Here is a 17,792-nt window from a genome sequence, read left to right as displayed (position 1 = left end):
GTCATTAGTCATCCAGGTAGTAGCCATTTTATATAAAAAAGGATAATTGTTTGGACTGTTTAAGACTGTAATTATACTCTAGTCAGTAATTTGTGTGTATCAATATGAATTTAGACGTCACAACTTTGTGACCACAGGAAATTTGTATTTCAACGGGGAAAGCAAAACTTAACAATCATCCTTTGACTATATTTCCACTCATGTTAATGCCAACTAAGCAGTGGTGGATCATACTGTTGAATTTACATAATTTTCACTCTATGTATTATTCACAAAGAATTTCTCTGAGATGCATATTTAGATGGGAATGGGGCTTGGATAATGAAGGCTAATTTCCCTGGTGGCACTGCCCCCCAAATTAATCTAACTGACCCCCCTTTTTACAGACAGAGAGAGGTTGGAGGTGGGGGTGGAGGTTAGAGAGTCGCACACATTCACTGTCTCACACACACAGACACACACACGCGCGCACTCACACACCCCTTGCGGTGTTTTCCGGGATCACGCCACTGCTTCCACTTGGGATCCACACAGCAGCAGCGATATGGCTGATCATCACCGGACGGGACGGTGCTGTTTATAAGCGAATGGAAAGACAAATAATGCATTATTACAGGTCAACAATGCACTAACTCAGGCGACGGGACACTGCGACACACCGTGTAACACAGGGACAAGACTTACTTCACGGCTAAAAGGCAATCTGGTGTGTTTTACAGCAAAGTAGGCTAGTTGGAGGAACTTGTCGCAGTGGATTCACCCCAGCGTGCTGCCTGGATTACCATACACAAGTGGAACAATAGTCTCCTGCAGCAGAAACACTAGCAGGTCAGTGGCCGCGGTATTTTGGTTTGTGTATATTCAGCCTGTCTTCACTCCACGCTTTCGATCCTGTTATGACAACGTTGAGACGACAAGCAACGATAGCCACGGTTGTCCTATCACCTGATATTGCAGGTGGAGTTATTTTTCGGTTCGTTAAAACAAAGGTTTGAGGTGATTGTGACTCGGTTATATTGCGTAAGTGTGCGTCTATGTGTCTAACGTGGACACTTACCCTTCAAATATCGCTGGAAAAAAATCCGAATCGCAATAGGAAAATTAAAGTGACACCGTAGCAGATAAAAGTGATAAATAGCGATAAGGGCACCATAGACAGACTCAAAGTTAAGTTCCTAGATCAATTTATTGGACATATTATAATGGTTTCAGGGTCCTGACCCATGTAAATCCACAATCATAACATCGGGACGCTCTCAGAGGTGACCCCAGCCCTATTTCCATGGAGTTTCTGCGCCGGCCGGGTGGCTGTGTAACTTTTCTTTTCCCTGCCTGACTCTCCTCCTCCCGGATAGTTACGTCAGGAAAACACGGGGCGAGAGGAACTGACCGAAAACGCAAAAGGCCTGGACGGTAGAGGGATCTCTGCCAGCCAGGCCCGAAATGAACCGCCGCGTGTTTGGTTTGAACCCCGTGATATTTATCGCACGGCTGCTTGCTGCCCACTTATGTGCGCTCTGCCTGCAGACATGTCTCGTTACATGGGATATTGTCAGGACCTTCGCTCGTCCGCAAATGTGACAGTCAGGTCCTGCGGTCCTGCAGTGTTGTCGATAACCTCGCCGATGGCAAGTAGCCTTGTATACTAATACCAACATAGGCTGAACAGTATTGCCTATAGAAAGCTCCGAACACTCAATTTCTTAGCAGCGTGTAGGGAGTAGGTAGCATTAAGCGCAAAATTATTTATGCCCATCTCAGTGTGGGATGTCCAGATAGAAAATCACGCGCATCCGTCAATGCCTTTGCCGTTGCGATGCACCCCGACAGAAAAATCTCACAAATAATCCCAGACCAATACCAACTGTCTGTTATTACTGTAGCCTATATATGTTATGGTAGGCCTATAACTGTTTTATTACCATAATGACAATTTGACTAAAGTTTTGGTAAGTGCCTCGTTATATGTTTTGTAGGCTTTAAACACATCATAAAGAATTTCAGGACTTTTGTATCCTTTTTCTATTACTTCTATGTATGTTTGCATACATTTGCCATATTGATATTGGAAAACAAGTCATAGGAATCTTTGTGTGACCCCTTTGAGCCCGATCGCCCCAAAATTACAGAGATAGACACTCTATTCTCCTTCCTCCTCTTGGGGCAGAAAATGGCATTTCAGATCTTTTGTCTTTCGTCTTTTTGCAGTCTTGTGCTTCTGCTTAGTCATCTCATCTAACTCTGGAGATTTTGGTTAAGTGACAGAAGAGATGCTGTGGAGGAGCCATTGGTCTTACAAGGAGAATGGACTACTTTTTGGGTTATCTGTTGGTTTATGTTTGTGTGGATGTGTGTAGGATTCTGTAGTTGGGCAGATTTATGCATTACTCATGCATCCTCAGGCCGCTGTGCCAAGCCGTGTTCGGAGTGCCACTGAGTGCCCATTCCGCTCTGCCACATTGTATGTGAGTGCATGCATGCGTATGATTCATGTGCCACTGAATTACAGAAGAATGCTTGTTTGTTTGTGATGAAAAGGAAAGAAAGAGAGGTACAGGAGGTAAGACAATATCTGGCTGAAACAAAATCAGATCTTGGGCTCACGAGCTGTTGGAATTTTTCCTTCTGTTCTGATAAAAGTAATTTCTATGTCTGTGTGTTTGTACAAGTGTGTGCCAAACTTGCAGCTAGCTAGGGTTTGCGTATACTGCAGACTCAGGTCCTGAGGTCCATTCATTCTTCCTCCTAAAGAGGCATAATTGGCAGAGGAATCCCAGAACAAGGCTGGCAAGGATCGCATGCTGCAGCACTGTGGCATCCCGATCACTGGAGGGCTGGAAGTTTTTATAGCTGACATGAGCGTGTGTGTGTGTGTGTGTGTGTGTGTGTGTGCATGCATAGGGGGGAGTACAGAGAAAGGGGAGATAGTGAGATGTGAATTGTGAATCCTCAGCTTCTCGCCTTTCCTTTCTTCTGCTCTGTACCTCAGAGACAGAAACTGCTGTTCCAGCCTGGGCCTGTAACCTAGCAACCCAAATGGTGTGTGTCTTGAATAAATCAGACCGTGTTCCTTCTCTGTTGTCCTCAGGGGTGTGTCAGTTCACCTCACCTCCATGCTACCACATCCATGCAACCACCCACACACACATGTGGAAACCCATGTGCATGTGGACACATGCTGTTAATAGACACACACAAATTACTTAGTACAAAGTTGGAGAAGGTTTTATTCCTTTACACCTTTGTATCAGTTAACCTTTGCTCTTTTGTATTCGTTTTATTGCACAGCCCATGTTATACTGCTTGTGAATTCATAAACAGTGCACTGTATTGCTTCAAACAAGACTAAATAAGCAGAAGTGCTTGTAGTGTCTTTGAAGGAGTGAGATCATCTGGAGTGCGTCCCTCCGTTTAGTGGGAGTTATGCATCAGAGTTGTTCGTGGTTTGCCGGGTGTCTGGTGAGTGTGGCCTGCACATGCTGCAGCCTGGAGCCACATGTCTCGTCCCACTCACTGTTGTGCCTCTGCCAAGCTCTTCACACTGCCACGTCCATCTGCACCAGACAAGACTCAACATCCAACGCACATTCATAACACTTAATTCTTCCTGAAACTTTTTTTTTTGCTGACCAACACATCCATTTATACATTTGGAAATGTCTTACATTATCCTTAATGGTAAAAGTATCTTACTGAATGCAGCCTAGCCCTTAGTTTATTTACACAAAGCTTATTTTGTAGCATTACAGCAAAGATTTAAACATACAGAAATATTAATATAGCATCAGAACTGGGATAGAAAGTAATTCAAAGCCACCTTAATGCAGTTGTCAGGCAGAAATGTTCTTATTTGTGCAGAAATACATAGCCTACATTAACAGATAAACAAGAAGATATAATTAATGCACAATGATGCTGAAAGGCGTACATCTGATATTTCCTAAAATATTCTTTAAAAGAAGTTGGCAAAAGTTTACAAACTAACTAGAAATAAGTATATTATTAGTTACATATTTCCATAAAATGAATGTTGTTTACTTATTTTGTGTAGTTATTTACAAGACTACACCTCATTTCATCATATTATAAAGAAAATTGGAAATCTCAACTACATATATAATATACAGTGGTACCCTGAAGTTTTTCCCTCTATGAGCAGCTGGGTAATGAGATTCCCACTGCATTACTGTTAATTCAACAGAGATAAGATGAAGACTGTGAAATTAGTCATTATTGTGTGTCTGTATGTGTGCCTGCACACACATACATATAATAAGCAGAGCATTATATTATTGGCTGTTCCAACATAATGCAAGTCATTTATTCCTGAAAATTCGTGGATGACGGCTGCGGGGTTGCATGAGGAGAACCCAATCTCCTCGTCTGAGCAGGCTTCTTCCCTAGTGAAGTCTGGGAAAACATGCAAATGAGAGGGGGAGGGAGATTCGTTCCATACTGATAATCCATGGGTGACGGATGTTATGAAATGAATGTGAGTTGCTCTCCTTTCTCTCCTTTGTTCCCTTTCTAAACTTTTTTCTACATCTTGGAGAAACGCCTCCGGCTGAGGTGCGAACCGCATCCAACTGGGCTCATGTAAATTGGCAGAGGCAATGTTGTTAGCAACGGATACTCGCCTTAGCGCATCTTCTAGTGAAAAAAAGCCAGTCGTCCTGAGTGAGGATCGCTGGGTTTGAATTCCCTCAGAGCAATGGCTGTCTCTAATAGGCCTGAAAGACTGAGAGCCTGAAAGGATGAATGGCTTTTGTTGAAACCTCCAAGGTTGGACACAAAGAGAAAGGCAGTGGGTGCCGTGTGTGCGCACTTGTGCATGTCAGCTGTTGAGCCCTTCTGGGTTAGATAGAAGTAGGAGGAAGTGGAAGGGGGACAGAAATACTCTGCCATAGCTGCCTCTACCTCCAGGCCAGTAAAGCAGAGTGGAACACGGCACACGGCACACAAAGTGTCTTCAACACACATAAATACACACGTATACTGTACATAGACACATAAACCAGATTCTAAATGTCTGCTGAGGGGCACTCTAAACAATATAGAGCTTTGAAAGCTCACTGACGTTAAGAGGTATACACATGCAAATACACAATACACATAGGCGGGTCACCGGTGAACATGAAGAGCACTTTGCTGGAATAACATTGTGTGCTTTCCCCCCCATTTATTTTAAGGATGGGATGCTTCTCTCTCCTATAACTACATAAAGTATATACAGTGTTTGAAACCAGCTTTCCACCAGAGTTGTTTGGTTGTTGTCACGTGGCCTCTAGCATAGGTTGGACTACTGTAGAATCAGCCATAGATGGTGTGTATATAGAGTATGAGGAACTTTATTCTGGTGTCGTATGATAATTTTGTCTGCCATTTTAGTATTGGAATACTGTAGATGATGGAAGAGCCAGTGAAATATATGTCAATCACAGCTCATCTGGGAGAGCTGCTCTTGTCTGAAACCTCTGGGGAGCTGCATAGTCAGCCATTTACATGTTTGTTTTTGTGCATTTTTTGTTGCTCTCTTTCTCACTCTTTCTCTCTGTCTCTCTGGGGCTGCTCTCTCATTCTGTGTCTTTTATTCTGCAATGTTTGCACTTGGGATACATAACAATGAGAACACACGCTGCGTGAGCAAACACAATCATCGGGAGCCCAAAGAACTGTAGAAAATGCGTTGAGGCTGCACTGCAGTCGTTTCACTGTACAATGAAGATTAACGGGGCAGTGTGGATCTAGCTGTTGATGGTTATAAGGCCATGATTATGATGATGGGGATGCAGGTGGTGCTGATGATGATGATGATGATGATGATGTTGGTGGTTGTTCCTCTCCCTCAGGCCTGTGGGCCCTGGTGGTGCGGTTGAGAAGATGGACAGGATGAAGATAATCAAGCGGAGGCTGTCCATGTCTCTACGCAGCGCTCGGCCCGTTGACGACTCCCTGTCCGAACTGGCAGAACAGATGGCCTTGGATGAGCCATCCGCAGCCAGGGACAACGGTGAGACACGTCAACAAGTGCATTCACACACAGGTATAAATGAGCACCTTAGCAGACGCCATCACACAGGCATACAATATGTGTGAGGGGTGCAATTTCATACTTCACAGTTCACACACAAACTTAAAAATCTTTCATGTGAATAACGTGTGTGTGTAATACTTGTACATACTATACTATGTGAATTATTTCTATATAATGCATGTAAATACAGTATCTGAGTTCAAAACAGGGGAAAACAGAAGAGAAAGCTTTAAAAAATAAGGTAGCAAGGGGGTGTGTTGTCATGAAGAGTAATTGTGTCACCTCCATAACCCTCTTGGGAGTCAGACAGTGATTAGTTTGACTCCAACATCTGTTATGGCTAGTGTCTTACCACACAGGAGCAGGCGAATCACACTATTAAAGAGCAATTTCCCATGTGCTCACACAGTTCAAGATCTTAAGGCTTCATTAGGAGCCTTTTCAGTACATGAAGAAGCATTAACTGATGTAGTGGTTTGCAAATGATGGTGTAGGCAGAGAGAGTCAAAATAGAGGTCATAACTGATCATTACAGGAGATGCAAGGTTATGCAAAATTATGGCAGCAGATATTGCACTGTCCTCCACTCTTGTATGTCTTCCATTTACACTGAACTACTGAAATAATGTATTTGTTAATACAAGTATCTCATAAACAAGACGGTGTAGTCCCTCATTCGTCCAGGAGTGTTCTATCGTAGAAAAGGTTTCAGTCGTAGTCATCTGGACACTGTTTTCAGAATCAAGACGTTTCGGCTCCCATCCGGAAGTCATTCTCAATTGTGAAAAAATTGGACGGGAACTGGAAATTTAAACTACTCTGAGTTACATAAGCCCTGCCCTCAGGAAGGAATCTGCCTGAGTATCTGAAAATAGCTAGTTTCACCTGAAACTGACCTAATAGTTTCAAGATGGCCCAGTAATCAGTAATCAGGCCTATTGATATCAATAGGCCTGATTACTGATGGATGGGAGCCGAAACGTCTTGATTCTGAAAACAGTGTCCAGATGACTACGACTGAAACCTTTTCTACGATATCTCATAAACAGTATGTGCCTGTGTTTCAAAAATGTTTGTGTGTTAATATTTATTAATATGCACTACTCTCATGAAGGCATACAGACATGTAAACACAAAAGTTTCACCTGAGCTTTTCAACTCATTGGAGCCTTCATCCTTCATCATCTAGGCTTCATCATCAGCTTCATCACCATCACTTCACTGTTCACTTTGCTTCACTAATTAATCATCAGGACTGAAAGGAGTAGTATAATGGAATGAGTTCACAAAGCTTTGTTGTGAATTCAGATACATTAATTTGTGTATTCACATGAGCAAAAGCGAAAGTCTTAGCTCAAAAGTGCAAAAAGCAATGTCATTCTCAGAAACTCTGGGTGCCCTCTGCTGGGCATCTTCCAGGATTGCAGTTTCGCCTTTGAAAAATCAGAGAACTCACCTGACACAAACACTGTGTGTGTGTGTGTGTGTGTGTGTGTGTGTGTGTGTGTGTGTGTGTGTGTGATTGGTCTTTGTGTGTGTTTGCGTCCTACTCTGGATCCAGACAGAAACCAGGTCAGAAAAGAGTGAGGGAGGTTGCCTCTGTTTCAGCAGATGCTTTTGTCTCAGAGACAAAAGAAAGTGAAAAGACAAACGGAAAGTGAGAAAACAAGAAAAGTCTCAGTGTTCGAATATAGCTGTGCTGTGTTCTAGGCTAGAGATGTTGGATACGAGGAGGGATAATGTTTTTTCATTGTTACTAATTGTTATTCCAGCTCCCGGGCTGCAACATCCATACCTCTACCTGATTAATTTCACTCCCTGCCATATCCTCCTATTTTTACATCACTACCTTTAGGCTTTAATAGCTCGAGCTATGTCAGTTTATTTTCAGGGTGCGCAAGGAGCAAGGAAGTGAGAGGGAGCTGGATGGAGGAAGTGATGTAGATGATGATGAGAGGGACATTAAACTTTAACCACTGCTCTTACCATCTCCTCCTGCCCTTTTCCCTTGCTGTATCACCCTCCCGACCCCAACATCTCTATATATCTTAGTCAGACTGTGCAAAAGAGCGGTAAAAAATACTCTGCACATTTTTCAAAGTGCTAATTAGAAGCAACGTTGACTCTGACGCTGACCTCAGATCTGTTCTTCCACTGTGTTCTTGGAAGACCCGTGTTACTGGAGGGCAAGACTGTGAGGGAATCATGTGAGGATTTTAGAAGAACATTAAACCCTAATGCTTGGGGATCACTGTGGAATTTACAGTGCAGTGTGGAGGAAATTGGGGATTATTTGAAAGATAGGAGAAGTGACATATTGGCTTCTAGCCACATTCTGCAAAACGAATTCATTAATACTAATGAATGTGAAAGAAAGGTGATGATACATGCATACTGACAGGGTGTTCCACACATTTGTGAGGGGTTGGGTTAAGATATTTTGCTTTGAACAGGTCAGAAAGGAGCATTTGTTTATCCAGAAGCTTATATTTGACCCTCAGACTTTGATTTTCGACGAACAGTTAGCTAAATATCTATTCTTGCTTCCATTAGTGATTTGGTTACTCCCTTACCTCTGTGGCCTGTTTCCTTTATCAGTCCATGACTCAACATATTTTCCACTATGCATGCCTCATGCCTCATACATTTTCCATGGCTATTACTGTGTGCCATAACTGCTTCCTCTTCTAACGTGAGTACAGCAGCTGGATGCATTCCACCCTTTTATCTATCACTGCTACATATTGTACTGTTCCTACATGTTCTGCTACCTTTCTGTGTCTTGTCTCTGTGTGACCTTGTTTCATCTTTTCTCCTCTTTCTCTTTTTGTTGCTTCTGTTCCCTCTCTCCTGCTATTCCTCAACTCTTCATTCCTCTCTTTCTCCCTTTTTCCTTTATTCTTGTCTTGTCTTTTTTCTGGTTTTGACCCCCTCCTCTTTCTCATTTTTGTCAACCTGCTGTCCTTCTGAGCTTTCTCCTCACTCTCTTGCCTTCTCTCGCACTCTTTTATTTTCTCCCTTCGTTTTCTCTCTCTGTCCCTGGCTGTCCGCCTGCATCGTGTGTCTCAGAGCCCATGGTGGTGTGTGCCGTGCACCCTCCCGCCTCCCACAGTGCTCCCTCCTTCCTGCGTCAATATGCTGGTCATCTGGGCCGCACTGCCCTGCGCAGAGAGCCAGGTGGGGGGCTGGAAAGAGACAGAGCCTACCTGAGCCTGCACAGGACTGGATCTCTGGGTACACACACACACACACAGACACACACATTTACACCGTGATGCATGCACGCACCCAAAAGCACAAAGAAAAACATATAGCTGGATGTGCTAAGTAAACTGGTTTAATTCCAAATTTCTGTATATTCAGTTTGGAGAATTAAACCAAAGCCTGAAGCACATTTTATGCCAGAAGTCAGTAAGGGAGTCATTTTAAAACAAACCAGTAGTGAAAAGTACTTTTACTCAAGTACTGTACTTAAGTACAATTTTGTACTGTATTTGAGTATTTCCATTTCATGCTACTTTACACTTCTACTCAACTACATTTAAGAGGCAAATATTGTTATATGCAAATAATGTACTCCAATAATGTACTCCACTACATTTATTTGACATTTAGTTACTTGTTACTTTGATCAATTATATGATCCATTTATAAATTCTGATGTATTGTTACAGATTAAATTATCCAAAAGTATATACAGTACTTAGTATATAAATTGGCTTTATTTAAATCAGCTACAATGTAAAATGCAAAGTAATGCATCAGTAAGAATAATCAAATAATATAATATAACAATGACAGGAGCTATTCTCTGCCTAATGAGTACTTTTACTTTTGATACTTTAAGTCCATTTTGTTTCTAGTACTTCTGTACTTCAACTTAAATAAAATTTGGAATGTAGGACTTTTACTTGTAGAGGAGTATTTTTACCTTGCTACTTTTATTTGAGTAACACCACTGAAACAAACACACTCCCTCACATTACACTTACACACATAGACAACTCACAACACTGTTTCCTGTATCATTCCTATAGTCCAGTTTTTCCTTTGTCATTTTCTTTGTTGTAACAACATTTTCTGCATATATTCACTTCTTCTGTCTGTCAGTAGTTCAATAGAGAGAACTCTTCTGTATCTTTTTGTCCTTGCATGCTTTAAGAATAACTTAATATTCAGCAGTGCATTTGTGTATTTTCATGAGTGTTTCACCAGAGCAATGTCAAGCTTGAGCAATACTGCCACCTGTGGGTGGAAAACTCACTCTCTCACACACACACACACACACACACACACACACACACACAAACACACACACACACACACACGCACATTGATGTCATGTAGATGTCAATGTTGCTCACCATAAAGGTGTGTGTGTGTGTGTGTGTTTTGTGCATGGATGCATACATGTGGGATTTCAGTGAGTTTAAAACCGTATTTACTGACACAACCTGGCTATCCTCCCAACATTTACTACCAATCTGGAAGGTTAAAACTCTAATGACCTTAATCCAACACACACACAGACATGCACACACTCACAACATCCACATGCTCATACAATCACTTTTTCCTTCTGTTTGTCTGCATTATGTAATGGAACGTGCTATATGGATCCCAGTAATCTCATTTCCCACTGTGGCAGAACCGCTTATATCAGGAGCAGTGGGATGGAGTGAGGAAGGGAAAGTCAAGGATGGAGGCAATCGGAAGGGGCTGAAGACTTGGTTGGAGATGAGTTTAGAATGAAATGGAGCTTAGAAAATGGCGAGAGATTGATTACCAGGAACTGAGCGATAGAGAGGGAGAAATAAAAAGTATAGATGAAAGCAGGGAGCGACAGAGAAGGGGAGTGGTAGTTCCACAATGGCTCCTTCAGGAGTCGTATTAGCTTTGTACTGTGTATCCCCTGAGTCCTCGGCTGAGTGAACTGCAGATAGACCACAACGACACTCTTTGCATCCAATGAACTCTGGCTGACAAGAAAACTAGTCTTGTATCAGGAGCTTACAGTTCATTGCAATCCTGCAAGCTGGGAATACGATAAGAATGGATGGATGAAACAGGGACAGCAGCACACAGCTGGATATAAGTTTCGGTACCAATACCAAAACAATACTATATACTAATATTTGTGATACCTTACTTTGACGTACACGCATTTGCATTTGACGTTGAAGTATAAACATTTTTTTTGTTTTTCATTAAACAAAAAAAGCCAAAATTCTCAAATGTTCAATGCTGTCTAAACACAGGAAGCTGCAAAAGAACTTTGCCTAAAATAGATTACCCTATCCGATCAAATAATAAGTAAATTAGATTCCGAATCAAACCAGACAATCGATACCAGCTTTCAGCATTTGATGGTTTTCAATACTCTGTGCCACGTATACATTTTAGTTGCTACCTACAAGGTATTGAGGTAAGATACTCAGCTGTTTGGCAGCAGTAGTAGGATGCAGTCTTTGTGCTAAGATAAGCTAACAGTCTCCTGGCTGTGGCTTCATATTTAACGAACAGATACAGTATAAAAGCGGTATTAAGCTTCTCATTTTACACTCAGCAAGAAAGAGAATAGGTGTATTTCCCAAAATGTCAAACTATTCTTTTAAGCATGACACATGTTAGAACACAAGAATGTGTTGGGACTATGAGAATGGCAAGGACAAAATCTATGAATATCAGCAAATTAACATAGTATTTTAAGATAGTAAATTAAGATAGTTACAAGTCATTTCCAATATACTGTTTGAGAGATGATGAAAGTGTATGGAATATGGAGAAATACCTGTAATTTGTAGAAACATGAATGTACCAGTCTTAAGCCCACAGACTGTTGGTCTGGCAGAGTGACTTCATTCTGTGAAATCCACAGCTTTCTCTGAGCTCAGAAAAGCCCCTAAAAGGATGTTGCTTGACTCAGAACCTAGAATAGATGCTATTCTATTATTACAATCACGATAAGGTATAGTTTGAAATGTTAAGAGGTTCGCTGTGTGTGTGTGTGTGTTTCCCACTGGTTGGTCTCGCTGACTCACTGTGTGCCACTCAGCAGTCAGAGCACGTCGCACCCTTTAATAGAGCGACATGATGATGCAATCTCTCTTTCCTGCTGCACTAAAGAGATTGCCCACCCTTTCTCTCTCTCTCTCTCTCCCTTTCACTGTCTTTTTCTAACTAGCTCTATCCATCCATAGGAGTACTCAGTTACATGTACTTTTCATCTGTGTAAGTGGGCCTGACTGCAGTGTTATATGTGTATGTTAGAGGTGTTTGGCCAGTAGCCAGAGCCAGAGAGCTTTTACAGGTTGGTGATTCATCTGTTGCTAACTGGGCCAACACCCACTCCCACTACACTGTACTTACAGTGAGGAAAGATGAGCACTGCACTTTTCGTTTTTGCTTTTCACCGCTACCTCATCTCTCCATGAAGATCTGTATTTACACTGTTGAGGATTAGTTGGCCCTTCTGTCTGTTTTACCGAGAAACAGGACTCTGCTGAAAGCTGCCTACTTGTCCCAAACCCTGTCGCAGGCTGCTATTTCTGATAGTATCACAGATGCCTCCTCTCGTTCTTTCTCTCCCTGTGTCCCTGTCTCTTTCTTTCTACATACATCAAAATATATAATATACTATATTTAACCTCCAGATAAAACCAGAATGGGACAAAGATAAAAGATGGAAAGCTTTTTAGACCACCCTTATCTCTCCCTGTGTATTGTACACCATGAGAGACCTTGTCTCTGCCAGGGATTTAATGTAATGCATTAACACTGCATTAATCTCTGTAGCCCTCTTCCTCACTCCCTACACTCTCGGCCATCCATTTGCTCACCCTAACCCTCTTCGCTCACTCCCAGATTGGATTTAATAAGAACAATGGAGTGGACTCCTTTTATGTAGTTGGTCTTGTAAGCTTTTTGTGTGTGTTAGGGAGGCTTGCTGTTACACTAGCTTATGCTTGAGGCGAAGATGTTGCTAAAGAATGCTGGTGATTTTCAGAGCTATATAGGAAAGGAAGGGGGTGGGTGAGGCGTTGGGGACCAACACATACGGAGCCAGTAGCCGACAGTAGGCACTCCAGTCCCAGTAATTGAATAATAAGATTCCTTAGATGCAGATAAAAGGTTTAGAGGTAATTACTGCAGTCTAAATTCTCCCTCCCTCCAGCCTTGCGAGTTCATTTCCGTATGTGTGTGTGTTCTTTGGGGATGTTATATGCTCTTTGATTTTTATTGTCTCACTAGTCTTGAGGCAGACTGTGGTATTTATGGTAATTTGTGGTATATTTTAATTGGAAGCTCAAATGTAGCCAAACAAATGTGACAATGAAGATGTTTAAAACATGGTGGCAAGAAAAAGTGACAGTGAATGAGACCTTGAAGGGAGTGAAAAGCTCCGTGGAGGTGACTGCAGAGCAAGAGAGAGACATCTTTGATGTATACCGTTGCACTTGTGACTACAAAGAGACAGGGAGACAGTGATGGGTGGAGGGCTGATTGGCGAGCTTTTGTCCTTGATTTTTTTAAGCTCAAGGATGCAGCACTCTACATCAATATATGTCTGTCAATGCACTGTAAATGGCCATTACTTTTTACTTGAATCAAATTTAAAGTGTAGAGTAATGGCCCAAAGAAAACAATCATAAGTACATCTCATGTATAGTATTTGAAGTAAACACTGCACACTTACCCAGTCCTCTCAAATATTTATTTTAATACACCTTCCACACCTAGCTAGATTAAACATGTTTTCAAGATGTGTTAAGTATACAGTATGCCAACGATCCCAGATATTTACTTATCTAAGCCAATTATACATTTTATTACATTACATTTTAGCTGATGGCAGTTATGGTTGTGTGTTTGTGTAAATGCTCTTATGCATCGTTATTGACATTAGGGTGTGAAAGCTTTTCTGACTGTGTTTTGTTAGTTACAGGAAGGCCTACAAGGCACCCTGATTATTGACACTACGGGAGAGGTGAGGTTTTATCTCACAGTTGTCGAAAACATTTGAGGAACAGTTTTTTTAAAGTGTTAATCCGATTTGATGATTTATCTTGCTGACATTTTGAATGCAGTTGCCATTCAACACTTCTTTTTATGTTAGTTTTATGGTGGCATATTTCTCAAAAATACAGCTGGATTGTCCTTTAAAAAATATACTTCAATCAGACAGTCTCAAAAATACATCAGATTATCATCTGTATAAAGCACTCACACTTTATAGGTCCCATGAAATGAGCACTTGAATTTCCTGGATACTGTTATTTCCAGTGGTGGAAGAGGTATTCAGATCATTCACTGAAGTAAAAGTAGCAATACTATATTATGAAAATACTCCATTAAAAGTAAAAGTTCCACATTCAAAATTAATTTAAAAGTACAGAAGTACTAGCAGCAAAATGTACATTATATAATATAATTATCAAAAGTAAAACTACTTATTATGCAGAATGGCCCCCATCACTTCTATATGATTATATTATTGGATCTTTAGTCTATTATTAGCCTATTATAGTTGGTCGAGGTGGAGCTAATCTTAACTGCTTCGTATACTGTTGGGTTGTTTAATCTATAACAAGGAATCATATTTTATAAATTGATGATATGTTTTGGATATAAAATCCAAATCTGAAATACAACTAGTAGCTATCTCTGTTAAATAATGCAGTGAATAAAAAGTACAAAAAATGTTTGCCTCTGAAATGTAGTGGAGTAGAAGTATAAAGTAGCATAAAACGGAAACAAGTAAAGTACAAGCACCTCAAAACTGTACTTAAGTACAGTACTAGGTTAAATGTACCAAAGTACCAAAAGGTATGTCCTAGAAAACACCACACCTTCAATTGTGACTGTACTAATAGGTGTAACAACTGTAAAAAAAAATCCAAGCAAATTAAGTAAAGAAAATGCTGGTGAAACTAGGCAGAGTAATCAACAGATACTCAAGCAGACTCCTTCCTGAGGGCAGGGCTTATGTAACACAGAGTAGCTTCTGAGTTCCCGGTCCATTTTTCACAATTGAGAATGACTTCCGGATGGGAGCCAAAACGTCTTGATTCTGAAAACAGTGTCCAGATGACTACGACTGAAACCTTTTCTATGATAAAAAAAATGCTCAATTACCCCGCCTTTCTGTCCGTCCAATCAAATCAATTCTCTCCATAACTAACAGCCCATTGCTTTCCACTTCAGATTGATCCCTCAGTGTCATGTTGTAACAGGAAATAGATCACATTAAAGAAGTAATGGGACCTTTAAGCATGCTGGTTACATTATAGAACTGTCGAAACACTGTGGTGGTGCCCCCCTCAGTCAATACTGCACATTTTATTTGGAATGGAAGTTGGGGATCTGTACAAAGAAAACACTGGTGTTTTTTCAAGTGCAGCAAAATATTCTTCAGGATTAACATTTCTACATCCTGCTGAATAGTTCCTTGTTTGAGGAATGTGTTTGTTCATATTGTGTATGCTCTGCAGGTGTGTCACATAGAGCCATTTATGTGTGTATTTTGTATAGGCATGTACAGTAATGTGTGCAGTGGCATGTATAGGGGATAGCGCGTGTGTATGTATGCATGGGTTGAGCATGAATAATGGCCTGTGCTTTTCAGGTCCACGGGGAAGGACGGAGGAAGAAAGAGAAAGAGGAGGGTAGAGAGAATGTATGAGAGGGGGAAGATGTGAGCTAGGATGCCAGAGGCGTCACTCAAAAGCCTCAGGGTTTCAATTTCTGCGCTAGGAAGTGATAAGGACAAAGAGGCTAAGGGTGGAGAGGAGGGAAGGAGCAAGAGAGAGGGAAGGCGAATGAGATGGAGCGATAGAGACGGAGTGCAAGAAAGAGCCTGATCAGGCAGAAAATGTTGTCATTGGCTCCTGAATAGAAAGAGAGGAATCTACTGTATATTCAACACCATCTCTGGATCCAGACAGAGATAGGAAAAGCGAGGGAGGGAGAGATAGAGACAAGAAGAGGGGGTGAGAGAGAGATTGGTATCACATGAGAGGGAGGAGAGTAATAGCAAGGTGAAGGGAGGGAGCAAGAGGACTAACAACACTGAAAGCACTGATAGGGGCGCCAGAGGCAAGGAAGGAGCAATCGAGAAAGGGAGTGGAAGGAAGGAGAGCAGCACAACAGCCTTAATAGAGTGGTGTGCTGAATAACAGTGGAAGAACAGGAGAAAGAGAAGGAGAAAAACATCAGGAAAAAGAAGAAGACACTGAACTGGGAATGAAAAAGTAACAAGAAAGAAGGAAAGAGCTGGGAGCCAAAGAGCTCAGATAGTTGAACACCAGACAGATGAAAGTGTTTTCTTCCTAGGAGGAGCTGTAAGTTTGGGTTTCTGCACGTGTGTGTGTGCTTCATATAGATGGAGACAGAACACCTGCTATTCTGAGATGATGGGGTGTAACAATTTCCAGCTTGTGTGTTTTGGACTGTCTCTGCAGCATTTTGTCTACCTTCATGGCGTTTGACCTTCCTTAGTCAGCAAGCAGAGTGTGACTGCAGAGAGAATAAGAGCGAGAAAGAAGGAGAGGTGGGGAGAGGGAGTGTCTACGGGTAAAAAGAGCGAGAGTGTTAAAGTGGAATAGTAGCCGAGGGAGTTGCATTGTGATTAGTGTGCCTGTGCAGTCTGCACTGTCCTCCCAAGACCTGTTCTTTACTGTATGGGGTACTACTTGAGATACAGAGACATCCTAAAGATTGGCTTGTGCCCAGAAAGCTTTGACCCTCAATCAGCTACAACTCCTGAAGCCTGGGTCCCACCCAGACATGTTGACTGGACACTAAGACTGGACTGAAGTGGTTTCAACTCCTCGACAAGGCCCGGTTATTTTTTTTTCCATCTATTTGTGAAATGTATTTTTTAATCGCACTTTCAACTGTAGTGCTTTGAATCCTCGGAAACAATGGATATGTCAGGCAACCCCCAAGGGTGCTCTGCTCGTGCTCCCAGTGTGGGAGACTCAAGGATGGGTGAGAATAGAATTGGAGAGGGGATGAGAACGGGGGAGAGAGACACCCCACTGAGGCTGTCACCTTTCCGTATGCTTCGGGTTCTGGACTCATGCCGTCCTCCAGGAAACCGTATTGGTGAGTCTCATCACTGTCGTCTCCATTATCAAGTTCATCTACATCCCGATCCTCCATTTAATCAGATCCAATTTGAGTTCCAAAATGACAGATGACAGCAATTTTTATAACAACATGTATGAGATTGATTGATTTTTCAGAGGTAAAATGTTGTTCAATAAATTATATTATAAGTAAATCTACATCTTTGTTCCATATAAAGGCCTAGAATAGTTGTATTCCCATTGCATTAACAATGCATTTATTATTGTATTAATGTAAAATGTCTGTATATACTGATTTTACTCTGTGGGACATTAAATTAAGATCAAACATGTGTCGTAAGGTTTTATTAGATACAAAGACATGGATTTATGTTAAGTAGCTTTCTCTCAGAATCTGCTGATCCTACAACTTTGAACATCTTAAACGTATCAGTTTCAAATCATTATTTCCTTTATGTGGCTGGTTTAAAGATTAAAGATGCAGTGGTTTGGCCCAGGGCAGTGTGTGTGGGTATCTTCAGGGATCCCATGGACTCCTTAGAGAAATTAAGTGAGTCCTTCAAGTTCTTTTGAATATTTTATTCATTTGCTTGTCAGCACAATGACTGCAGTATCTCTATTCTTGCTGCTCATGCCAAATTCAGATGTCTGCTGTCCTTTTCCTAAGA

At 41.5% G+C, this 17,792-nt stretch overlaps 1 protein-coding gene and 1 long non-coding RNA gene across 11 annotated transcripts in view; one reads left to right on the top strand and one right to left on the bottom strand.

Annotated features, from left to right (window-relative positions):
- Window positions 1-473: 473 nt before the first annotated feature.
- On the bottom strand, window positions 474-14,437 carry LOC122883514. Its single transcript, XR_006379652.1, has 3 exons — window positions 11,826-14,437; window positions 1,058-5,978; window positions 474-573 (listed from the first exon to the last, which is right to left on the bottom strand). It is a non-coding gene; the product is annotated as an uncharacterized LOC122883514 (long non-coding RNA).
- The window catches only part of LOC122883508 (cyclin-dependent kinase 17-like), a 33,289-nt gene continuing 21,375 nt past the window's right edge, over window positions 5,879-17,792 (top strand). For 3 of the 10 annotated variants that reach the window (XR_006379650.1, XM_044212282.1, XM_044212280.1), the window contains exons 1-2: window positions 5,881-6,043; window positions 9,104-9,268. Coding sequence is in view for 8 of the 10 variants with exons in the window: in XM_044212282.1 (XP_044068217.1) it covers window positions 5,881-6,043; window positions 9,104-9,268 (328 nt within the window). In the remaining 2 variants the exon portion in view is untranslated. Of the gene's footprint in view, window positions 6,044-9,103; window positions 9,269-15,133; window positions 17,141-17,792 lie in introns of those variants that run through there. The other 7 variants (XM_044212287.1, XM_044212285.1, XM_044212286.1 and 4 more) reach the window with 5 other exon arrangements.

Source organism: Siniperca chuatsi, linkage group LG10, assembly GCF_020085105.1.
Source record: "Siniperca chuatsi isolate FFG_IHB_CAS linkage group LG10, ASM2008510v1, whole genome shotgun sequence".
Classification (NCBI taxonomy): Eukaryota; Metazoa; Chordata; class Actinopteri; order Centrarchiformes; family Sinipercidae; genus Siniperca; species Siniperca chuatsi.
Note: the sequence above shows the minus strand (reverse complement) of the source record. Positions and strands in the feature narration are given on the sequence as shown.